We start from the raw sequence: 26,638 nt of genomic DNA, 5'->3' as shown, positions 1-26,638 counted from the left end.
CACCTGAGAATTAACATATGAAAGTAAAATTAAAATTTTTATTTTTCTTATTCTTTTTTTTTTTTTTTTTTTTTTTTTTTTGTATTTTTCTGAAGTTGGAAACGGGGAGGCAGTCAGACAGACTCCCGCATGTGCCCGACCAGGATCCACCCGGCACGCCCACCAGGGGGCAATGCTCTGCCCATCTGGGGGGTTGCTATGTTGCAATCAGAGCTATTCTAGCACCTGAAGCAGAGGCCACAGAGCCATCCTCAGTGCTCGGGGCCACCTTTGCTCCAATGGAATCTTGGCTGCGGGAAGGGAAGAGAGAGACAGAGAGGAAGGAGAGGGGAAGGGGTGGAGAAGCAGATGGGCGCTTCTCCTGTGTGCCCTGGCCGGGAATCGAACCCCGGACTCCTGCACACCAGGCCAACACTCTACCACTGAGACAACCGGCCAGGGCTTATTCTTTTTTTAATTACAATTTTTTTATTCATTGATTTTTAGGAAGAGAAGTAGGGAGAGAAAGGGGTGGAGAGAAATAAACAGGAACATCTGTGTGTCCCTGTATGTGCCCTGACCAGGGATCGAATCAGCAACCTCAGCGCTTTGAGATGATGCTCTAACCAACTGAGCTATCCAGCCAGGGCTATTTATCTTATTCTTACCTAATTGAATAGATTATAGCTTGTTTAATAAGTAATAGCAACAATGTATTTTATTATGTATATCATATATAAAAATATCCTTACATATGTTTATGCCTGCATGAAATAAATGACATCAATGATATAAAAGACAGGAGGGAAGAATAAAGAACACTTTTTTTTATTATAAGGTATTTACAAGGTTGTTGTTATAAGGTATGCCCATACAGTATTATAGTGTTATTTAAAGGGAGTTGGATTAGTTGTAAATGTATATTGCAAACTCTAGAGCAACCATTAAAAAATATTAGAAAGTTAAAAAAAGAAAAATATATAATTGATATGCTAAGAAAGAAGAGAAAATAAGATCATAAAAAATTCAATTAAAACCACACAAAAATGTAGCAGTCAAAAGAGAAACAAAGAACAAGGGCAACAAATAGAAAACAGTAACAGATATAATAGAACTATATAAAAAATCATTCTAGATTATCTAAACACCAATTGAAAGACAGAGATTGTCAGAGTGGATAAAAAAACCAAGACCCAATTATAGGTTACCTTTAAGAAACTACTTTAGATATAAAGACACACAGAGTTAAAAGTAAAAGTATGGAGAAGGTTACGCCATGTTAACATTAATCTAAAGTAAAGGGAATGCCTATGTTAATTTCAGATGAGATGATTTCAGAGTAAGGAAAGTTATTAGAGAAAAATAAGGCTGTTATATAATTATAAAGTGGTCAATATACTCCAAGAAGGCACAACATTCCTTAATGTGTATGCGCTTGACAGCAGGGGTGAAGATACACACAAAAACACACAAGGAAAAACTGATGGAACTTCATATAAACCATGGCCTTTGGTGACAATGACATGTTGATTGGAACACATGTGCCACTCTGGAACGGGATGTTGGCAGTGGCAGAGGCTGTGCATGGGGGCAGGGGGACAGGGGTCTATGGGGACATTGTACTTTCTGCCCAGTTTTGCTGTGACCTTAAAAATGCCCTCCAAAAGTTCATTAATTTTTTAACAAGAAATTAGAATTTGATTAGAGTATGCTCTGATTGCCCTCTTGGGGGTCACACGTAAAAGCAAATCTCTCCAAATAAGTAGACAGGTGTGAGGGCTTGACACTGTTGGGCCCACTGTCCACATTCAGCCCACCTGCGATGGTGGTGGGGAGCTGCTCCAGCTTCCCGATCAAGAGGAACAAACAGACATACAACGCTGACTCCATCCTCTTGAAGGCCCGCAACTCCTTCAGCTACAAGGGGCTGGTTCACCGCAGGACAGTGGGCGTGGGGCCCGCGGCCCACTGGCAAAGGTGTGGTGACCATCCAGAAGTAGAAGTCTGGCCAGAGAAAACTGGCTACCTCCTACATGCAGGCCACCATCAAGGGCTCCTGAGTCACCCTGAGCAGCACAGGACCCTCAAGAATATTACGGGACTGTCATCCACAGGGCCAATGCCCTCTGCCACCAGGAGCTGGTGACCGACGATGATGCGCGCCCACCCCACCGACAGCTCCCAAACACCCCCTCCCTAAAGCCATAAAGGCATCAGCGACTACAGAGAAAAAGAAAAACTGCAAGGAAGAAATGGGACCAAAGAAGCTGCACAAACTAAAAACAGATTTGGGGCAAAGAAAAGCCACCCAAGTTTTTTGCAGATATGCTATTTCCCTTGATGAGCTTTGCTCACTTACCAAGAGTTATCAGATGACTGTCACTATTTGAATAAGCTTTCAACAAATAAAGAACCCTTGTAGAACGTTTTCGGTTGTCCTATAAGCCTCTATTTTAAAACAAAATTAATTTGAAAAGTGTCCTAACTCATGACAGCAGGGACACAAAATGTTACGTGTATACCTGTGTTTATAAAAGCATTATTCAACATAATTAAAAGGTGAAAGCAACCTAAGTGGGCATCGGCAAGTGAATGGACAAACAAAACGAGGGAGATGCACACAGTGGCATATTATTCTGGTCTTAAAAAGGAAGAAAATTCTGACACATGTTACAACACGGGTGAATCTTAAAGAAATTGTGCTAAGTGAAATAAACTAGTCATAGGACAGAAACTCTAAGAATCCACTCCTCTGAGGTTCTTAAAATAGTCAAAATCACAGAGATAGGTAGAATCGTCATTGATAGAGGCTGAGGAAAGGGGGAAGTGGGAAGGTTTTGTGTAATGCTTACAGAATTTCAGTTTTGCAAGATTAAAAAAAAGATCTCTGAATGGATGGTAATGATGGTTCTACAATAATGTGAACACTTAAGGCCACTGAACCGTACACCTAAAAAGGGTAACATGGTAAATTCTAGGTTATGCATATTTTACCACAATTTTAAAAAGGAAGAGTTGTTTTAAAGAGTGTCTTAATTCATGTGGGATTCTTAGGAAGCTATATCTAAAGGAAGTTTCATGGTTTGTGTTCTGTGATCCTTAGAGACTGAAGAGATCTATGACACATGATCAATGACACATCTGAAAACAGCTAGGTTCCACACATATACGTGGATTTTATTGACAAGTGATATTTTCTTACGGTAATAAATACAATACAATCTTTAGGGTTAGTCTGGAGTTGAAAGGCAGTGTGTCCTTGATAGGAGTAGTCAGATATTGCGGCACAACTTTCTCTAGAGCCGCAACTAAGAGGTCACCTGTGTGCTGGACACACTTATCCAGATGTGTGCAACAGCTCTGTGTGCCCTAATGCTTCTCTCCATGCCTTCAAGGTAATTCATAACCCCTGGTCAACATCACCCTAATATACCCCTTGTTTTAACATAATAGTATCATAAAAATAGTGCCACTAAAAGTCAAATTTTCAAATATAAAAATTTTTATACAAATACAATTCATAATATTGTTATTCTTAAAATACAGCCACTTATATCCAAGTTTGAAACATTTAAAAATAAATACTATTTCCTACAGAAAATTTCATTTGCATCACAGAGTTATAAAACGGAAGCATATAAAACGAATTCACGATTGATTCTTCTTCAGTGTGTCTCCCATTATCTCTCCCACTCAGCATCTAAGTATGAAGTGCACAGAGTGAGTCTGAAAACACACGACATCACCCGCGTATACCTAGATTTTCAGATTTCAGGTACGTATACTTGCAGCCCTCATGCTTTAGCTGCCTGTGTATTCACTACCCGGAGCTTCTGTGAGAAGAAGGGTTTTCCTGCACTGATTTGCATTAAAGCACTTTCTCAGTCTACCTTCAGGTCAGAGGCCTACGAGCCTCTTGCCTTCTGGAAGCTGGGGAAAGGCATGTCGACTTCCACATGAAGGGACCTCTCCTGTCCCCTACATGGGACTGTAACAGCCCTTTTTCCAGGTAAGGGATGTATTCAGATTATCTGAATTATTTGGATTTTTGGTAGAACAAAATGGTAATAACCCTGATTTGCGGGATTCAGGAAGTTCTCTCTCCTGATACTTAGATGTTGCATGGTACTATATTTTGATGTGCTCCTTTGTTGTTCTCACAGTATTCTATTACTAGCTTGGAAGTGGGACAGTCTGAATACTTATCAGACTGTACAGTTGTATTTTGAAATATCTTGGAAAGAGTAGGGAAAAAGGAATTGAAACCACTAAAGTTTCTAAATAATATGATTACAGCTCTCCAATAATACAAATCAATACATTTCACTAAATAATAAGTTGAACAATCAAGCCGGCTGACAATTACAGCCACCTTTCCAATGACTACGAAAGGGGGAAAGTTTTCAGGAAAATCTGGTTTGCAAAAGCAAGTGGTAAATCTTCAAGGATTTGAAGTACCTTTCACTCAATTTGACCATTGCCAGAAAGTCATTTATCCAGACCTATATGAATGCCCTTAATTTCCCTTACTGAAATATTTCTTTTTTAAAAATAATTCATGCTTGTTTTCTGAGGCATAAACCATTGTCTCCTATGGCTCCACCAGTAAGGTCCATGCGGACGATGGGATTGCTTTCTAAAGCCTGGTCTCTTGCACCTCCTCTTCCGTCTCCTCCGTCAGAGCAGTGATTTGGGAGCGAGACTTGTGCTTGCTGGAGTCCCGGTGGGGCAGGAGCTTCAGTCGGTCCCAGGGGCTCATGGCTTGCTGGAAAAGGCTCTTCTCACTCAGCAGTTTCTGGATGGAATCATACTGCCGCACTCTGTTCTCCTCTATGACCTAGGGAAGTGGCTGTCAGTGAGACTGGGGACAGAAGGCAGGGTGGACCCGAGCAAGGACAGAAACTAGAACATGCTCAGAGAGAACAAAAGCCAAAGGAAAACAGTGTCCAGAATCTTGAGGTCTTAAAAGCCAGGAAGACCTCCCTCCGCTGTTCAACCCTTCTCCTCTTCTTGCTTTACTGAGCGTCTATTATCTTTGAAATTAACTGTAACTTTCTACTTAGCAGCTGGAAGGTTATTTTCTTAAATTAGGATTGTACTGAGCAATGGACTTCTTCAGAGAACGTTCGAGGAATTAAGGGTGCTTTGTAAACCAGAATGATCTGTGTTAGAATTCTTCTATATTACCTTAAAAATGAGTGGAAGTCCACAGCACGATAGTTGAGCCTCTTCAACAGAGGATTTGAAGGTTAACAAGTCCGAATTGACCTGGGTATACTGGAGTTTACTACGCCTCCTTTATATGTTCAAGTTGAGCAAACCCAAGGCCAGAGCATAGAAAGGCTTTATCCAAGCTCATGAATCTGACCATGAGGGCAACAGCTTGTGAATTAGTCCTCTAATTTTTCACCTGAAGCTTAGTAATAATGGTAATAATGATCCTTCCATAAAAAAAAAACAAAAAACAAAAAAATTCACCTCCAGGAAACTCAAAAGTCTTAAGGGAAATGACGTGATATATCATCCCGAGAACTTCCTTGTGACTAAACCTGAGAGAATCTGTAAACACCGCCTGAAAGACTGTGACAGTTTTGAAAGCACAGTGAAGAAGTGATTGGGAGGGGTGCTCACCTGAGCTTCAAGTTATGATGAGGAGAATGAAACAAGTCTTTCAACTATCACATTAACTAGACATGAGATGCAAGACAGCCCAGGCCTGTCCTGGACCCCGTCCAAGGGAGCTTTAGTTATTAAAAGCATCAGGACTTAAGTCATTCTTCTGACTTGATCCCCAAATAAAGGATTCAAAAAGTATAGATGTTTCAATTTATGAATGTGGCTTAGTAATATGTTGTTCTTTCAGACTGACTGAATTCCAACCTCACTTCATAGCTCAGATCAAACTAAGAGACTTGTGCAAGTATTTTGGGTCGAGGTAAATGGCTACACCAGATGTTTTAAGGAAGTACTTGTACAATCCTGTGATTTGCAGAAACAATACAGACAAGGTTGTTATCAAGAATTAAAGGAGAAATGAGGTCTTAAGTCAATTATAACCACTCACCAAAAATCGCTGACATTCCAACATTGCTTCTATCCTGTGTTCAGAGAGGATCACTGTGCAATCAGCAAACGCTTGTTTTAGGGTTCTTCGAATGATTTGATACGTTCTAGAAAAGAAAGAAAATACTTCATATAACGTCACAGGACACCAATAATCTGCATTTATCCTTGATACCACCCCTACTTCCTATCAATTTAGTCCTTTAAATTACTTATCTTTCTGTAAGTACTTTTCACATAACTGTGATGTAAAGTAAGCCACAATCAGCTTTCCAATCATGGAGTAGATTCTAAATGTTCACCAATAAAAAAGACAAATATTTTGAAGAAAATTTCACAGAGGTATATTGTTTTCATTATGTAGAATCACTAGTTCTTTTATACGATAAACACTTCAAAACGTATAAATGGAACAGAAAGGCAAATCATAAGAATCAGATTAGGCCAATGTAACTGAATATTTCATCATGTGTTGACAAAAGGGAAAGTTTGTATGAAATTCCAAAATTAGACTCAGAAGAGACCACAAGGTTCTTACACTAGGAAACAAGCACTTCTGCTCACGTCAAACGGTGACTTTTCCACAGGGCAACTATTTCCTATCTAAAGGAGGCTCCTCCACTTGCAGACGTGACAGCTTAATGGAAATTTGTGTCAATGTGAAGTAGGGTTCAATGATTCGGCTCCCACTTGTTACTCAATAGCAGGGATTCGAAAACTCACATTGGATCCAAATGAGCACTGGGTTCATCAAGCAGCAAGATCTTTGCCTTGCTGAGTACAGATCTGGCCAAGCACACCAACTGCTTGTGGCCGTGGCTCAGGACAAAACCCCCATCCAAGAGGACAAAATCGAGCTTCCCAGGAAACTGCTCAATCACAGATCTGAGTCCAACCTGCAGCAAAACAGAGGGAGAACACTGTGCTTCCAAAGGGCAGTTCAGAAACCACCAGGTTAAACATACTCCTACGAGTTCTAAAAGTTTACGTTTCATGTCGATCGCCCACCACTCCCACTAGTCAAGTGGGATTGAACAAAAGTCTAATCTGCATAGTCTTCACATCTCTAAAAGATCAATCTATGACTTGTTTCATTCAGGAAGTTTTCAATGAGTGCCAGTTATATGCTAGGTGTTCCAACTGGGTTTGAAGAAATGATCAATAGCACATGGCCCCTGGAAGGATCAGGGTTTATGAAGAGTTACACAAATAATTACAACACAGCTGACTACATGCAAGAACAAATAACACATAGAGAACAGAGCTGTATCCTCTAACACAACCAGTTCTTTTACACTACCTTCCATTCTCTGTCATAATAGAGCGGGAAAGTGGCAGAAAAGAGGCAACTTTGTAAAACAACATATGGCAACTTGCTACTCATCTCTTCAACTCATAAAAACTGATTTTAAGAAATTGGTTAAAGTATGAAATAAAAAACATGAAGTTAAGATGGTGCATATTACTAGGAAATTTAAAGGTGCTTAGATATTGAGGTGGAATATGAGCATTGTGTTAGGGTCAATAACTTATTTTTATAAAGTAGATAGAAAAAAAATAGGTTAAAAATGTCAACAAGCTATAGAAACCCATTCTTTCAAAATAAAACAAAAATGACCAGAGTCCTGGCTCTTATCACTTATTCAGCTAAATGTGCATTAATGTGTATTTTTACCAAATATTATGGAGTCTTTGAGAGCTGGAGATATACAGATAATTGTCTCCTGCCTCGGGAAGTCTGAGATTTAGTAGGGGATGTAAGATGCAATACTCTCTATAATATAGGCAGAACGTGATAATGGCTTTAAGAAATTCGGGAGCCCAATGATGAATTCAGAGATGGCTGCCTCACCATGTTTGTTCAGAAAATATCAACTGTGTGCCCACAATATGGAACGCACCTGCAACTCCTTTCCTGGACAGGTTCTCATTAGAGCAACCTCACCATGAGAAATTTACTGCTTTCTGGAAAGAGGTTCTGAGATGTCCGGGAATGTAAACATGAAAAGATTAGAGGACTACCCTGATGTATTCCCTAAGACGCAAACAAAACTACTTTTGGACCCAACTAGCTGATAATGTGAATAAAGGACATTGGTTGGGGAGTTAGAGGGCCTGTGTTCTTTCTGTCTTCAGTCTGCAAACCTGCTACAGTCTCTCCCATCTTAAAACAGAAGCAAAACATTTCACTTGCCTCCTTGCTCTTCTTTAGCTGTTATTCAACATCTACCCCCTTTGTCATCTAGAAATCTCAAAAAATTATTGGGCATCCATTGTCTCCCCTGCCTTACACCACAGAACAGGCTTCTCTTCTTCAAACATCTATTACTTGGCTTATGATAAAACACACAATCTGTGACCATTTATATCTATTATATTGGTCAACTCTCTCTCTCTTCCTGTCCCCTGAACAGTTGTCTTCCTAAACCCCAGCTCTCCAAACTTTCTTGAGGTCTCATTCATTCTTAGAGCATCGATTACCACAGCTAAGCTAATGATTTTTCAAATCCTTAACTCTCTCTCTAGACATCTTCTAAATTCCTCTTCTCCTCCTCCTCCTCCTCCTCTTTTTCTTTTTGCTTTTGGTGAGAGGAGGGGAGATAGTGAGGTAGACGCCCACATGTGCCGGATCCAGATTCATTGGGCAATCCCATCTGGGATCAATGCTCGAGTTCCAAGTTATTTTTAGCACCTGAGGCTGACATGTTTAACCCAACCTAGCTATCTTCAGTGTCCAGGGCCACGCTTGAACCAACTGAGTGACTGGCTGAAGGAGGGGAAGAGGGAGAGAAGGGGGAAGGGAGGAAGGAGAAACATTTGGTTGTTTCTCCTGTGTGCCCTGACCAGGAATCAAACCCAGGATGTCCATACATCAGGCCAGTGCTCTACCCACTGAGCCACTGGACAGGACCTTTTTATTTCAAAATAATATTAAAATGCATATTTATTAAGATCTTCAAGATACATTATTAAGTGAAAAATATAGTTTACAAAACAGCACTTATAGTAAGATCTTCTTTTTGTAAAGGAGCAAAAAGGTATGAAAAGATATACAAGGTTCAAATATATACATTTTTAAATATTTTAAAGAAAGAATACCATGCAAGTTTTTAATCTCCTACTCACTAATCCTATTATGGGGATTCGAAGGCAGATGCCATCTTGATCTCTTAAGCATCATATTGTAATTCCCAAGTTGTCAATTTGCCATTTTACCACATTCCAGGAATCCTTCGAAAAATACAGGTTTGACAATCTTATTTCTCTGTTTTAACCCTTTGAGTAGTATGAATGTTCATGTATGTCCTTGTGCCTCCTGACCATCCAGAGTACGATTGTACATATGTAAGGCAACATTAAAAAAAGGTCAAATGTATGCTCTTGATTCCATAAATTGGTTATCAAACATTATTTTAAATTAATAAAACTGTAACTGGAACTAATTTCATTTTTTTTTTTGTAAATAAAAGTCACTCCTGGGGGTCAGCGAGCATGAAAAACTCACTACTGAATGGGTTCTAAATATCTTCCTGACAGAATAAAACTGAGCTCCCTCAGGTGGCATTTAAGGTTTCCAGAATCGAGTCCCCTTCACTCTTACTTCCAGCAGCACTGTAGGTCCCCATATACCTCGACATACCCTTTCGAGTACCTCTGAAAGGGCACTAGGCACCTAACTGTATCCTACTTGTGCAAGGTCCTCTGTCAGACTGTGAGCTTCTTGAGGGTGAAGACATGTGCTTTTTTATCTCTGTGTTCGCAGTGTCAACACTATCAGCCTCAACTCATTCATTCATTGGTTCAACAGAACGTCAAAACGTACTGAGCTTCTGGAATGCTGACCAGACAAAACAAGCATGATATAGATCAGTGGTAGTCAACCTGGTCCCTACCGCCCACAAGTGGGCGTTCCAGCTTTCATGGTGGGTGGTAGCAGAGCAACCAAAGTATAAATAAAAAGATAGGTTTAGCCCTGGCCGGTTGGCTCAGTGGTAGAGCATCGGCCTGGCGTGCAGAAGTCCTGGGTTCGATTCCCAGCCAGGGCACACAGGAGAAGCACCCATCTGCTTCTCCCCCCTCCCCCTCTCCTTCCTCTCTGTCTCTCTCTTCCCCTCCCGCAGCCAAGGCTCCATTGGAGCAAAGATGGCCCGGGTGCTGGGGATGGCTCCTTGGCCTCTGCCCCAGGTGCTAGAGTGGCTCTGGTCACGGCAGAGCGATGCCCCGGAGGGGCAGAACATCGCCCCCTGGTGGGCAAAGCGTCGCCCCCTGGTGGGCGTGCCGGGTGGATCCCGGTCCGGCGCATGCGGGAGTCTGTCTGACTGTCTCTCCCCATTTCTAGCTTCAGAAAAATACAAAAAAAAAAAAAAAAAAGATAGGTTTAACTATAGTAAGCTGTGTTATAAAGATTTATTCTGCCAAACTTAGCAAAAATCCAGGATAAAGTACTTGGTAAGTAATTATTATTATATGCTTTAACTTGCTGTAGCTCTACTTTATAGATTTTATAAAGTAAAGTTACTTCCCTACTTTATAAATCACCATTACTGTGGAACCCGTGGGCGGTTAGAAAATTTTACTACTAACAGAGATACAAAAGTGGGCGGTAGGTATAAAAAGGTTGACTACCCCTGGTCTAGATGAAGGATAAATACACCCCAACTTAAGGAAGAATGGCAATGATAAACGAATGAGTGCTGGTTTTAGCTCTGCCAATACAGAGTGTGATTTAAGACAAGTCACTTTGCCTGTCTTTTTTCTCAACTTTAAGACTATAAAATTCTTTGAAGATCAAGTTATAAAATTAGAAGTTCCTTAGCACCAACGGATATGTCAGTATTTTATTTCAGATCAATCAGCAGTATTTGAGGATATTTTTTAAGTCAAACTAGCCATCAAAAAAATTACAGATTGGATGGATATTAACTAGATTTTTTTGTGGTAATGATTTTGCAACATATACAATTATTCAAATTTTACGCTGTAGACCTGAAACTATTATAATTGGTCAGTATATATGTCAATTACACTTCAGGAAAAAAGCAAAATATTGTACTGATTAGAGACTAGATCTCTGAAGTCATACGGAACTGGCTTTGGACTTGCACTCCACCACTCACCAGCTGCTGATGTAAAGTGTATTACTGTAAGTCTCATTTACTTCACTTGAAAAAAGTGAGGAAAGGTGTATGTAGAGTTCAAAGTCTTGTAATGAGAATTAAATGAAATAATCTGTGAAAAGAGGTTGCCACAGAGTATGGCACATGGTAGGCACCTAAACCATTCACATTTTTGAAGCCTAGGAAATCTGAAGGACATGGGCCTGGTCACTGAAACACTACCCTTCACAAGTTGCCTCGAGAAGTGAGTTAGCAAGAAATACTGCATTTCTATTCATTTATATCATACTTCTAGTAACAAGGTATGAATGTCATAGCATGTATTCTCCCTTTTGACTCAGTTCAATAAAAGACTGGTTCCCAGGCCCCTGGTAGAAAAGCCCCTTCACTGTATGATACTTTGCACTTCCCTGTGATAAAGAGCTGAGCCAAGTATATGTTTTTCCCAAAGGAATCTATTTCTTCACTGCAAGTAAATAAGTATATACTTAACATATATCAGTGTCAAAGTTTAGAGAACAAAATTTTTTATTTTTTTTATTTTTTATTTTTCTGAAGCTGGAAATGGGGAGAGACAGTCAGACAGACTCCTGCATGTGCCCGACCGGGATCCACCCGGCACGCCCACCAGGGGCAACGCTCTGCCCACCAGGGGGCGATGCTCTGCCCCTCCAGGGCGTCGCTCTGTTGTGACCAGAGCCACTCTAGCACCTGGGGCAGAGGCCAAGGAGCCATCCCCAGCACCCGGGCCATCTTTGCTCCAATGGAGCCTTGGCTGCAGGAGGGGAAGAGAGAGACAGAGAGGAAGGAGGGGGGGGGTGGAGAAGCAGATGGGTGCTTCTCCTGTGTGCCCTGGACGGGAATCGAACCCGGGACTTCTGCACGCCAGGCCGACGCTCTACCACTGAGCCAACTGGCCAGGGCTAGAGAACAAAATTTTTAAAAATGACTGACAGTGAGACAGACCAATCAGGGTATATTCTGCAACATTTCTATCTCACTGTTTTACTCACTATAAAATATGTTTAAAAAAACTTTTAAAATCACATTCAGAGTGAAAAGTCAACATAAGTTAGTAAAGCTTTAACTTTTGAAGTCAGCGAACACTTAGGAAATTTATTAATTATCTATTTTATGTCAGATATTATGATAGGCTTTAGAGAGAAAAGAGGAAGCAAGATAAGAGTAGTGATTGTTTTTAAAAAGATACAAAGTCATTGTTAACTCTATGTGGTGGTAAAAACGTCTTAAGTTAGCCGACTGAGTGCTTGGATGGAAATGACTGCTTAGTCATCTATTCCTTACTAGGACCCGAGAATTCATTCAATTCAATTCAACGAGAATTTGTAAAATGGCAGATGTAGGGATTTAAAGATGACTAACACTAGGCCCTTCCTTGAAGGACCTCAGTCCAGACAGGGGGCAAATTATAAGTGAGAGGTTACTGTTCAAAGAGATAAGTGCTGTGGGGAAAAAAAAGACTGAAAAGGAAATTGCTATAAAGATAAAAAATATACATACACATACACATATTCCTAATATAATGTTATTTGTAAGATTATCATAATTCATTCTTCAATAGATTAAAAATAAATACAGCCCACCATGAAAGACTGGCCTGCAGCCCCCACTGGTCAGGCCACTGAGTGGACAGGGACAACCACTGAGTGGTCTTCAGCTGTTCTTTCACAAACTTTTAAACAGAATAAAAATAAGGTTGATGAAAAATCAACAGTTTCTTTAAAAAAGTAAATAAACATGAATAAATAAATGCAAATTTTAGCTTACCTCTGTTCAAATAAAGGTGAATTAAAAATATTGGAATTTAAACATTTCTAATAATATTCATTCTAACATTCTAACTTTATATTAAAAATGCACAAAAGCATCAACAATTTGTGGATAAAAGGACTTTAGGACAACAGAATCTGCCAGCTTTATGTTGTTGAGTAATCATTTATATGTACTTTCCAAACTCTTACTTAGAAAGAATAAATTTTGTCTCACTGCATAGCAAACTAAAAAACATTTCATAGTCTGTAAAGGGCCAGGCATTTTTTTCAAAATATTGACTTTTGCTATTGGAGTAATCTGGAATGTTTTTGTGGAGCAACAGTTTGCTCTTGTGACAAGGAAGCATGAAAAAAATCAGAAAAAGGGAATTGTGGTCCATTAGTGGGCAATTATAAAAATAGACACTCTCAGCTCCTTTAGACACTCTTCAGCTACTCTTCAGGTTTTCCGGGACAAAATTTTAACTTAAAAAGCCACTATTTCTGCTATTTAGCTTGCTCTCTAAAGTAATTTACTTAGCTATCAATGTGAAACAAAGGAAACTTTTTTATAAGTAATCTAATAAGCAAACAATTACCAAACAGTCTTTATTCTAAAATCAACAGACTTGCTGTTTATATTGTGAATAACACCAAGACTGGTCACTGTGTGAGAGCCTGTGAACCAGAAGTCAAGGATACTGCTGTCCCTGCATCCACCAGGACCTCAGCCCAGTCCCTCAGCCTTCCCAACGCTCAGTATCTTCATTGCTAATGGCAACACCTGTTGTGTAGTCATCACAAGGCCATTTTCATAATATATTACACAGGAATCATTTATTTATTCATTTAAATAAATGAATGAAATCATTCGTTCATTCATTCATTCACTCAGTCTATGGATATTTACTTAACACAATGCACGTGGCCAACACTACTCCATGCACTGGAAAGACTGCAGTGAGTAGACAACATCCTTGTCCTTCAGGAGCCCACAATCCGGTAGGGTCCGTGGACAAGTTATGAGGTAACTCTCTTGCCTGTGTGAAGAATGCGATGAAAGCAGTAGAGGAATAGGGTCCACTAGAAGGGGCTCCTACCTCAGACCTGGAACAGCAGGGCAGGTTTATGGAAAGAAGCAATGTGTAAGGAGAGTCCTGAATGAGGAGTAGGAGCAGGCAGTGAAGGGCAGGCAGGGTTTTCCAGGTATAGAGAACAGCATGTGAAGATGCTTCTGGAGAACAGAAAGCACATGGTGTTTTAGAGAAACCAAAAACATTCAGTATAGCTGGATCACGGTAAGTGGGGGAGGTTGGAGAGTGATTTAGAGAAGCAGGCAGAGATCAAATCACAAAGGACCTTGTAAACCACCTTTAGTAGTGTGGGCTTTGTCCAAAGAGTGATAAGGAACCACAGAAAGGGAAGACACAAGAGATCAGATGCATGGATCAGAAAGATACCCAGAGCTTCAAAGAACCAAATGAACTGTAAGGAAGGGAAACCAGCCAGAAGCCCCTTTCAAAAATCCACATGATAGTGACAGTGGTGTCAGGTGGGGATGAATAAAAGTGAGTACATTCCAGATATTTGCAGGAGACAGCCTTGACAAGACTTGACATTTGGAGAAATCAACAGACAAGAAGGAGTCTCAGGTCTTGCTTCTGAGCAACTGAAGGATGATGAAGCCATTCACTGGGATTAGGAACACAGGACAATTGTGTGGGTCGTGATCATAAGAAACTCACTTACATGGACACAAAGTGCTTGTCCATGCTGAGATGTGAGATAAGGAGCTTGGGGAACAGGCAGATTTGGGAGCCATCAGTACAGAGGTGTTAGAACCAAGAAGATACATAACATTTGCCAGAGAGAATAAATACAGTAAGAGTAACATTAGGACTATGTCAAACTACAACATTTAAAATATGGCCAGGTGAAGACAAAATGAAAACATGATAAAATACCTAATATTTACTTAGGCCAGGCACTGGGACGAGCTCATTAAATGTATAAATGTAAAATATTACAACAGATGATCAAGATGGATGAGTAGATAAATGCTCTACTTAACTCCTCCCACAACCACATCAAAATTACAGCTAAATTACAGAACAACCATCACTGAGAACTAACTAAAGAACAGAAGTCCTATAACTAAGTATATAAAGAAGAAGCTACATCAAGACTGGTAGGAAGAGTGGAGACAAAGAACAGGCTGGTCTAACACCCACATTTGGTGGTTAAAAATTGGGAGGGATATCTCAGCTGCAGAGGTCCCAGCTGTAGAACAACTGATTTTAGCTCCACACCAGGTTCTTCAGCCCAAGGTTCTAGTGCTAGGAAAAGAAGTCCCTATAACTCTGGCAGTGAAAATCAGCGGTAATTTAGGCTGAGTGAGATGGAAGGCTGATGGAGTCTCAGGTGTCCCTCTTAAAGGGCCCATGTGTGGACTTACTTGCTGATGGACTCACTTGCTCTGAGCTCCAGCACTGGGTCAACAGCTTGAAAAGCACCAGAAATATAAAGGGAGGAACTGAAGTGTCTCACTATAGTATGAGGGCTGGAGGGGTAGCTTTCTCCCAGATAGAAGTGCTGGTAGATGCCATTGTTCCTGTGCTGAGCCCTCACCCTACACATAAAGGCGGATGCCAAATGAGTCTCCATCAACATGGCTCAAACTGTTCGCCTTCCTTGGTGATTCCCCGAAACCCCACTCCACCCAACTTGTGGACCCACCCAAGCCATTTACAGTGGCTTTTCTGTATAAATGGTCTATATTGGCCATACTCTTGTCTTTCCTAAAATCTCTTACAGGTTCACAAATCCCAAACAAGTAATATCTGGCCTCAACATGCCCCATAACTCTCACTAAGCAACCCCATACACAGCACTAGCAGTAGCTAGCCTCTACTAGTGGTAGAGGCTAAGTTCACAGCTTAGCCTCTCCAAGGCACCTCTAAGCACTGAACAAGTGGCAACCATCTTCAGATCTCCTGGTAGCTCAATCCAAGTGGTCCTGGGGAAGGATACAGGCAGTGGCTGACCTTAACCAGCACCAGAGATCCTCCCAAGAGGTTCCAGAACTAACACAGCCAGTGACCAGCTTCAGACCACACCAGAGCACCATCCAACCACCTCCAAAAATGACACATGCAAATGACAGACTTGTTAGGCACACAGGCCCACTAAAGCAAATCCTGCTCCATAGGTTCGGCACTCAAAGCTCAATTACAATAGGAAGGCACACACAACACACACGAGAGACATACCTGGAGCACCCAGCCCAGGTGACCAGGGAAACTGCATCCCTGGGCTACCTAGGACAGCTACTCCATAAGGCCACTCTACCAAGACTGAGAGACATAGCCTCTCTATCTAGTACACAGAAACAAACACAGGGAGGCAGCCAGAATGAGAAGAAAAAGAAACATGTACCAAATGAAAGAACAGAACAAAACTCCATAAAAAGAACTAAACAAAATGGAGACAAGCAATCGACAGATGCAGAATTCAAAACTCTGGTTATAAGGATGCCCAATGGACTTAGGGGAAGAGTAAATAAACTTAGTGAGAACTTTAACAAAAAGGAAACATAAAAGCGGAGACAGAAAACATTAAAAAATTAGACAGAATGAAGAATAAAATAACTGAAGTGAAGACTATGTTAGATAAAATCAGCAGTAGAATAGATGAAGCAGAGGATTGAATCAGCAAGTCTGTAGAAAAGGTAGAACAAAATACCTAGTCAGAACAGCATGAAAATCCAAGAAAGCGAGAATAGTTTCAGGAGCCTCTGGGGCAACATCAAGTGTACCAGTATTTGTATCCTACGGGTATCAGAAGAAGAGAGAGAGTAAGAAATTGAAAACCTTTGAAGAAATAATGATGGAAAACTTCCCTAACCTTGTCAAGGAAATAGATATACAAGCCCAGGAACACAGAGTCCCAAACAAGATGAACCTAGAGGCCCACACTAACATACATCATGACTAAAATGGCAAAGGTTAAAGACAAAGAAAGAATCTTAAAAGCAGTAAGAGAAAAGCAGTTATTTACCTACAAGCTAGATCCCACAAGGCTGTCAGCTGATTTCTCAACAAAACTTTGCAGGCCAGAAGGTATTAGCACAAAATATTCAAAGTGATAAAAAGCCAAGATTAGTCTACTCAGCAAGACTATCATTTAAAATTGAAGGACAGGTAAAGAACTTCTCAGACAAAAAAAGTTAAAGGAGTTCATCACCACCAAACCAATATTACAAGAAATATTAAATGGACATTAAGAAGAAATAGGAAAAAAGATTTAAAAAAATATGAATAATAAAGTAGCATTAACTACATATCTACCAACAATTACTTTAAATGTAAATGGATTCAATGCTCTAATCAAAAGACACGGTGTGGCTGAATGGATAAGATAAAAAGGCTCTTATGCACACTGTTCACAGGAGTCTCATTTCAGATTAAAAGACATACAAAGACTGAAAGTAAATGAATGGAAAAGATATTTCATACAAATGGAAACAAAAAAAAAACTTGAATAGATAAAGAAGTGGTGCATATATACAATGAGATATGACTCAGCCTGAAAAAGAAAAGAATGCAATTTTGCCATCTACAACATGGATGGACTTAGAGGGTATTGTGCTGAGTAAAATAAGTCAGAAAGAGAAAGACAAATGCCATATTATTTCAGTTATATGTAAAATCTAAAAAATAAAACAAAAACAAAAACTCAAAGATACAAAGAATATTTTGATGGTGGCAAAATGGGAGAGGATTAGGGAAGGTGGATGAAAAGGGGGAAGGGATTAAGAAGTACAAATTGGTAGTTACAGAATAGCCATGTGGATGTATAGCCTAGGGAATATAGTCTATATTGTTCTAATAACTTTGTATGTTTTCAGATGGGTATTAGGTTCATTGGAGTGATTGTTTCATAAGATATATATGAGTCTAATCACGAGCTTATACATCTGACACTAATATAACACTATCTGTCAACTGCAATTGAATATTTAAAAATTATTGTAAAAGTTGTAACAATGCCTCAAAGCTAGGGGTCCCCCCCTTTGAATTCAGTCTCTTTTGAGATTCTCTTTGGTAAAGTCAGTGATCCTGGGGAGAAGCTATCTGCCCCTGTTTGTTTTGGGATGTGGAAATTAGGCCATCTCAGTTCACAGAGTGCCAAGATGAAGGTGTGGGCCTAGGGCACGAAGGGGCAGGGAGCTGTTTGGGCCAGCCTTGCTTCCAAACCTCAGAGTTACTAACTAGGCATGGTCCTCATGGCTTCACTCTATCTAGTCTAGATTGTCAAGGATAAGGTTTCACACTGGAGTCTGACTCCAGACCTGAGCTAGGAATAAAGTGTATCATCGAATGCTGTGGTTTTCATTTGGGGATAGGGGGAATTATGAAGGAGGGTTGTTGGGATAAGATTCAGGAGTTAGTTTGACTATCTGCCACTACTCAGTACATTTCCCTCTAGAGACACAGTCATAGCAAGGTCGCAGAGAGTGCTCAATGAGATGACATACATCCTGGTTTGTCCCTGATCATCCTGGTTTCCACCTTTGCCCCAGTATCCTGTCCAGTTTAGAAACTGACACGCCCCCTTCCCTAAATATTTCTGCTATATGATCAACCATTTAGGACTAAAGCCCAGGCCCTGTAATTTTTAAACCAATACTTTTTCCACTTCTCTGGGCTGTTGCTTATTTGATTGTATGCTATTTTCATGTCTCCAAAACAAAAACTCAATACCACTGCTCAAAGCACATGACATTAATGTAAGGACAGCATCAGCATCTCCATATAAGAACAGCAAACTATTACATTAAAAAGAGGATCAGTAAAAATAGATGCCTCAGTACAATCTGATCAAATAAAAACCAAAACAGGTAAAATTTTTATATTTTATTGATATTTAAAACTTCAACTATTTCTTCTAAAGATTTTAGATATTTTTACGATTCTGATTTCCTATAAGTTTTATTGTGACTTGGCAATATTTGCAGATTTTATAGTCTAATGTCTTGCTTCCTGATTCTCTTCCAGCACATTGTGTGCCTATAGTTCTTTCTTGGAAGCCACATCAAAGATCTTAACTTGTGTCACTTGCAATTTGGTTAATGTTTTCTTTTAAAAAACCCCTGTTTCTTGGGTAATAAGGAAACTTTGATACTGAAAACGGTTATTCTTAAGTGCATTTTATTAGGGGTATGTTAAGGTTGGGCACTCAGTGGGTGAGTGTTTATCACTCACAGACATTTCAAGCCTCCTGGCAAGACCTACTCTGAACGAAGGCAGAAGAGAAAAGAGCACGTGTGATAAACAGAATTGCACTACAACAAGGACCAAAAATGCAGGAAATAGTGGAAAATTATCGTTTCCATAGGGATTCTAAGAAGACCTGTGAATGTCAATGTTCTTAGGTCTCATAATTGTAGTCTATTACCATCAGAGTTTTGAACTTAAACCTCAGGTTTAACAAAATAGAGCAATTTATGCTCCCCCTTGCCTTAACATAATGCCTATAATTCAAGAATGGCCAGTTTACAGTCAGGGTGATCTGTTAAAGGAGCCAAGCAATTCGCTTCATCTCTCTCCCCTCACCCTGGATTCCTGTGTGGCATGCCTTCAGTTGTAATAAGCCACCTATTGGGTAAATACAGGGTGTTATTTAGGAACGCTGATTCCATTTTAACCCATATATGTCCAAATGCTGCCTTAATGACCTCAAGAAATTGAGTATGCCGATCCTGGGTCATGTGGCATTGTGCCTAGAAGTACTGATAGCCAACACATTCCCTGAAGGCAGCTGACTCCTGGTGGCTTCCAGAGAAGCCTGTAGTCATCTGCAGGTGCTCTGGAATGATCATCTTCCTTCTGTGTTAAAACCATGCTTCCCAGAGAAATACAAAGCGAAGCTTTCTCCTATGCTGAAGAAGCTTCAAAACCCAGACAGGGAGTAGACAGGGAGGTGTGGAGAGCTGATTCTTTGTATCAGGAGTGATCCTGATGTGTTGCAGGTGTCTTGGTCTCTCCCAGTTCATATCTCATTGTTTGAATTACAGATATCTATTTAAACACACATTTATCTGGTCTAAGCACCAAGGCACACCTCTAGGTCCAAACCCAGACAGGCATAGGAGAATGAACTCAGAAATCAATGAAGGAGCAGAAATTCATTGATGCACATTGGGAGGGGAAAAGGCCAAAGAAATGCTATCTCTGGGGCCTGATTGGTAGAGACTAAAGACCCAGGAGCGGGAGGTCTACTCCAAAGTGCTGGGCGCTCCAGAGTGTTAGAGTTCTTCATTTTGAAGTTGTACTCACACGCGTGCACATGTACACACAGAGCTGCATAAAATTATCTCAGCTCTGACAACTACTCTTGTGTGTGTACGAGCTACCCTTTTTCAAAATACCTTGGTTAGCAGCCTTACCTCTTCTGCAACTTTCCATATTTCTTGATCACTCCACTGTTCATAGGGATCCAAGTTTTTTCTAAATGTTCCAGAGAAGATAAATACTTTCTACAGCAATAAGAAAAAAAAAACAGGAAAGCATGAATAACCTAAATATCTTTTCATTTTCCCCACATTTTATTGTAAAGTATTTCAAGCAGAAAAAAAAATTTTAAATAATATAACACCCATCCATATACTTACCATCTATTTTTCTTAAATTTTTTTAAATTTTATATTGGCTTTGCATCTTTTTTAAGAAATAAAATACAACTATATTTGAGATCCTTTATTAATGTATTTCTAATACCAATGTCCTTAGGATAAAGAAACTAAGATCCTGTAAACTGGGGGAAATTAAATTTTTTACTATTAGCAATATTCCTTATAATAAGTAAGCATAATATTAAATTAGTTCAAAATCATAAGACTATGAGCCATAAAGGTTTGAACAAATGTCTATTTTGTTAATGCATTTTCCTTGAGTTTCTTTTATAAACCTAGCTTCCTCAGAGATTTTGAAATTGTTTGAATTATAGACACTTATTTAAACACACATGTTTATTTGGTCTGACACTGAAGGTACACCTCTTTCTCCAAACCTAGACGGTCACAGGAGAATTAACTTGGAAATCAGCGAAGGGCAGAAGTCAGATATTTGTTTAACCATGCGTGTTACAGAGGGAAGGGAGGCAATGAGACTGATTCTGCAGAGATGCCCCAGTGACAATCTAACGCCCTACAAGGGCGCCACCCAGCAATCACCCTGAGGCACTCTACTTGCCTCATCACTGCTTACTTAGGTCAACCTGTATAATTAAAAATATTTTTTAAAAAAATGTGCAATGTCACTGGGAAATGCTGATACAACAATAATATTTAGTTCTCGCTTTGTGCCTATGGGTGAACTGAAATTCATAATTTCTTACTTTGCCTTTTTTCTTTTGCCTTTGGTTAGTAATATCCAGAAAGGAGAATTAAGAACTGAATTTCCTGAAGGCTTAGTTTTCACAGATTGCTTTAGACTGAGAGAGACTGCTCAATGCCAATCTGATCTGTAAGAACTGAGCAAGACAAGACCCCTCCAGGTGAACGGTGTCTGTGCCTCTGAGGTGGAATGAGGGATCCTCACCAAGGCAGCCAGATTCGGGGAGGGATGCATTGAAGACCTCATTCCCTGCGCATAATTTATAGCTTAAAGAACAAAGGTGTTGCCAAGTATCTCAGAAACCCTGCAGAGCACCAACAAGAAACCTTATTTGTTACTACTTAACCTGCATTGAAATTTTCTTCCTAAGGGATGTGCACATTGCTTTACAGAAGTGGTTATAAGAGTTGACTAGATGACTTCTCACATCTGAATACGTGTGTGTGTGTGTGTGTGTGTGTGTGTGTCTGTACATGGATTATCTTTCTCCCAAACTCTCCCAAATGGAATCAATCTTCAGTCCTGTGAATTGTTTTGCCATCAAAACCTCTCTCTGAAACACTGTGAGAACAATGGACACACCTTTCCATTCATTCTTGCCTATACATATCTGTGTGTTCTCCTCCAAGCTTCCAAGTAAATAAAAGCAATATTCAAATAAGCTAGAGAACAGGCAAAGGGGATTAACAGGGAATTCTGACAAACAAAAAAGAATTAAAGAGGAAGTGGTGAACATGAGTCAATTCATTGTTTAAGAAATTGGTTTTAGCCTGGCCAAGCGGTGGCACAGTGGATGGGGTGTCAGACGCAGAGGACCCAGGTTTGAGACCCCGAGGTTGCCAGCTTGAGCTCAGGCTCATCTGGTTTGAGCAAGGCTCACCAGCTTGAGCCCAAGGTCACTGGCTTGAGCAAGGGGTCACTCAGTCTGCTGTAGCCCCCTGACCAAGGCACATAAGAGAAAACAATCAATGAACAACTAAGGAACTGCAACAAAAACAGATGCTTCTCAACTCTTTCCCTTCCTGTCTGTCCCTACCTGTTCCTCTGTCTCTCTGTCTCTATCACCAAAAAAAAAAAAAAAAAGAAAGAAAGAAAGAAAGGAAGAGAAGAAATGGGTTTTATTTAGTATTTAAAGTTCAAAGACTTGTTGATGGAATTTTGCTATTTACTATTTTTACACTTTTCTTTTATATTGTGGTTCTTTATATTAAAGGTGTATAGCATGATTGAGAGGGATGGGAAATAACAACTGTGAGGGTTTAAAAGCTCAGACACATATTGCGTGTTTCAGAAGAGTTATCTCCCCTGGTAACTAAGCGGCTAGAGCACAGAGCTCTGGCTGACGGTAGGCTTCAACGTGCCGAGTAAGGCTTTTTACCTATGGCATCTCTTCATCTTCATGTGAGTTTAATAAAATAAGTCCTATTATTGCACATGAATAAATCACAGCAGGGAAAATGTAAGTCATTTCCCCAAGGTCACTGAGCTAGCAGAACCCAGGGCTGTTTGCCTTCAAACCTGTGCTCCTTACCACCTTAGCAGAACGCCTCAAGTCCTATGTGGACCAGTTTTTCCCTCTGATCTGGAGCTCAGGAAAGATGAAAGGTCAGGCAGGATCAGCCCTATGGGTCATAAAGATCCCAACAGTGCTGAGTAGCCCAGTCTTGACTAAAGCAGTGCTGTCCATCCTTGGCCCCAGCTCAGGTCCTGCACTGTCAGTGCAGAGATGAGCTTCCTCTTCTTATGCAGGACCTGAGTTGGAGGGCACCATGTGGGATACAGTGTCTTTGTAAGTTTCAGTGAGACTTACATATCCAATGGAATAGCATAATAGAAATTTTACTGCAGACAAGTGGAATAGTATCATTATTCAGGACGACCATGGGTGGAAGCCAAAAGTATAACATCAAAGCATGCACAGGAGCTTTTAAAGGTAATGTGGTTTGCAAGGATGGTATAGTAACACAGTTCTGACCTGGGAGATATATCTGAATAAGAACCTGTGCTCTCTGAGTCTGTGTTCTCATTGTAAAAGGGGAACTGCCACCTTTCTTCTCAAATCTACTCAACTTGTAGGCTCCCCATTTCAGTATATGGCACCTTAGCTTCCTCAGTCCAGAAACTTGGGAGTGGTCCATGACTTATCTTTCTCCCTAATCCTCCCAGATGGAATCAATCATCAGTCTTGTGAAATATTTTCCCAAAATATATCTCCAATTCATTTATTTTCCATCTCCACTGCTTTTATTTGATCTCCATCATTGAAGCCACCAATACCTCTCTCTGGAACACTGCGAGAACCTCCTAATCGACTTCCCTTCCAGTCCACCTTCACTGAGCAACCAAAGTCGCCACCACAAGTATAAACTGAATCATTTCATTAGCCTGTGAAAAATGTTCAGTGGCTTTCCACTGCACTCAGGGAAAATGTCAAATCCTGAAGATAGTTGACATCTTACATGATTGAGCTCCCTTTCCCCTTCTGGCTCATTTAGGGACCTTTTCCATGCCCCTCCATTTTTCACTCTGATCACATGGCTTTCTTTTATTCCAAGGTTTCTCACCCATTCTATTCTCCCCACCTGATCTCATCTCCCATGGTCAACTACATGCATCAAGTTTCAAATCAGATTCATTTCCTCTAGATGGAGTCTTTCAAATCCTCAAAATCAAATAAGGTCTCTCAATATATGGTTTCATAATAAGTGCACTTTACTTCAACATCTTATGGTAAACATTAAAATTTTATATGCTTTTGTGAGCATTTTTGTAATGTTCATCCCTTCTATACCATGATGTTGCCATATACCCTGTCATTGACTCACAGGTTTGGTACATAGTATATGCTCAATAAGTGTTCTCTGAATGAATAAATACCCTGATGTGAAGATAAAAGGTAAAAATATAAAATCATAAAGTTAGTTTAGTATATATTATTTTGATTCCTTTGGTAAGAATAACTACTCCAACTCATATTCTTTAAAGAAATACTAATAATAACTCATTAAAACTTTGATCTCTATATAATTGTTTGGGAAATAGTATGCCTAATGTTTTCTAATGGCTTAATACTTTATATGTAATATTTATCAAATGTATAGTAATATATTCTATTTTTAATTTTATTTCAAACAGATATCTATTCAAAATTATGATGGAAGAAAGCTGTTTGTTGAAATTAGATTCCAAGAGCTTTAGATGTAGTATATTTAATACCATTCAGAAATTCTGCAGGTCTTTCATTTATAGTTTATTATCTAGAATTAAAGTGATGTTTTAATTTTAATTTTAAAGAAGAATTCACTTAATGAACTGGTTCAGTTAAAATTCAATTTCATACAATTAATTAAACCATCCCATTCCTGTCTGATAAGTAGTATTTGGCACTCTCTTGCTTCCTGGGGTGCCCAGTACATGTATTAGTTCTGTTTTCTAAATTGTGTGAAGTTTCCACAAACTCATCTCTAAAGCTGAGAGGTCCTTGGAGGTCACCTACATCATTTTCCCGGGAGTACAAATGGAAGAGAAAGGCCCTGGGAAGTTACATGGCTTGGCCAAGGTGACACATTCAGACTGATTGCACTGCAAAAAATATACCTAAAACTATAAATCAAAATGACCCTCTATTTCTCTTTTAAGAAATTCTTCACCAATAGGAAAACTAGCATGTGCAATTATTTGATATATTTTTAAATATCATGTATGTACAGTATAAAGAGCAATTCTTGGGACTCAAGGAAAAATAAAGAGAGCACCACTGTTCACTGCCTGACTAATCTTCGTCCTGACACTGACTCCCCCGCGCAGTGGAGGCAGCCAGCCTGCATGGGGCGCTCAGTGCTGCGCACGGATCTCTGCAGCGGGCTCTAGCCTTGGCATCGCGTGAAAAGCAAAAACGCAATTTGGATTCTGTGATAACTGAATGTAGAATAACAAAATGAGTCAGAGAAATGACTCCTATGCTTAAGGATTTATTGTCTTTTTTGCTGTTGTTTTGGCTCAGCATACCTACAGGGTGGGACAAAAGAAAGTTTACAGTTGTGAGTATACAAAACACAAAGTCTATTTTTGTATTATTATTTATTAATTATTGTATTATTTTCCATACAAACAACTGTAAAGACACATACATATATATACCTATATGTATCATACATGGTAACATGTATATACAATATATATACACATACACATATGTATCTATATATTTCATGTTTAGTTCTATTAAAATGTGGTCTAAATGCTTACAAGCATCACGCTGACTATGGTCTTGTCTTTTTACAATGTATGTAAAATTTTATTATAAGTTAAATCTATAAAATAGAAATACACTCAATTTGAACAAATCAATAAGATAAGATTGAATTATAGAATGTTTAAAAATAAGTGCTGCTTTTTTTTTTAAAGAACATCTATTAATAAGAGCAAGGTTATTCAATTATTTGGTAGTCAAAAATGTTTAAGGTTTATAACAAATAGACAATAATTTTATGAGGTTAATGGACATACATTTATTTGTATGTAAATGATTCCATGTAGGATGTTCAAGTTATTGTTTCCGGTAAAGTCACTGAATACTATAAAACCTTTTAGAAGGCAAGATTTTAGTATACAATTTTTGCAGAGATATCATAAAAAATATTTTCTAGGCCTGACTGAATTATCAAAAATGTCAAATTTTTAAGCTCAGCAATAGTAAGATTACTATTGACAATACTGCACTAATGACGATGCTAGTTATTTTTTCTCTTCTCCCTTGAACTTGAGACTTCCCTCCCACTGTCCTCATTGTTCTGCTCACAGCGCAGCTGGAGGGTGCCTTCCTATTCCGGCCACCAGAAATCTGTGGCCCACACTGCCACAGCGTGCCCTTCTCCCTTTCACTGCTTCTTCCTAGCTCAAGACTCAACCCATTCCTCATTTGTCAAACCTGTCAGTCTTTCTCCAAATACCCTCTAAAACCATGGCCTCCTCTGTCCTTTGCTTCCAACCTTCTAATTCCCATCTTTGTACTTGTTCATAATACCCCTGCTCGGGATCCTGGAGTATCCTCTCCGCAACTCCCTGCCCCAAACCTTTCTACAACCTATAAACTTTATAGCTCCCCTTAATTATTACCTGCTTTGTGAAACTATCCATACCTCCTTGTCCGTCCCCTTCAGCATACACCTTCAGTTCAGCACAGTGATGAGGGGGACACGACTCTTGTCCTTAAGGAACTATAAGTATTAACAACCACCACAACCCAGTGTATCATACTTACTATATGCTGGGGAGTAGACTAAGTATTTTACTTATTACTTTACTTATT

At 39.6% G+C, this 26,638-nt stretch overlaps 1 protein-coding gene across 2 annotated transcripts in view; it reads right to left on the bottom strand.

Moving 5' to 3' along the window:
- Positions 1-3,114: 3,114 nt before the first annotated feature.
- CFTR (CF transmembrane conductance regulator) overlaps positions 3,115-26,638 on the bottom strand; it is a 193,768-nt gene continuing 170,244 nt past the window's right edge. For both annotated transcript variants that reach the window (XM_066262171.1, XM_066262170.1), the window contains exons 24-27: positions 20,379-20,468; positions 6,766-6,938; positions 6,044-6,149; positions 3,115-4,816 (exon numbers count right to left, since the gene is read on the bottom strand). In XM_066262171.1, coding sequence (XP_066118268.1) covers positions 4,616-4,816; positions 6,044-6,149; positions 6,766-6,938; positions 20,379-20,468 — 570 coding nt within the window. In that variant the 3' untranslated portion in view covers positions 3,115-4,615. The remainder of the gene's footprint in view (positions 4,817-6,043; positions 6,150-6,765; positions 6,939-20,378; positions 20,469-26,638) is intronic.

The sequence above is a fragment of the Saccopteryx bilineata genome, chromosome 2, assembly GCF_036850765.1.
Source record: "Saccopteryx bilineata isolate mSacBil1 chromosome 2, mSacBil1_pri_phased_curated, whole genome shotgun sequence".
Lineage (NCBI taxonomy): Eukaryota > Metazoa > Chordata > Mammalia > Chiroptera > Emballonuridae > Saccopteryx > Saccopteryx bilineata.
This window is presented reverse-complemented; position numbering and strand designations above follow the sequence as displayed.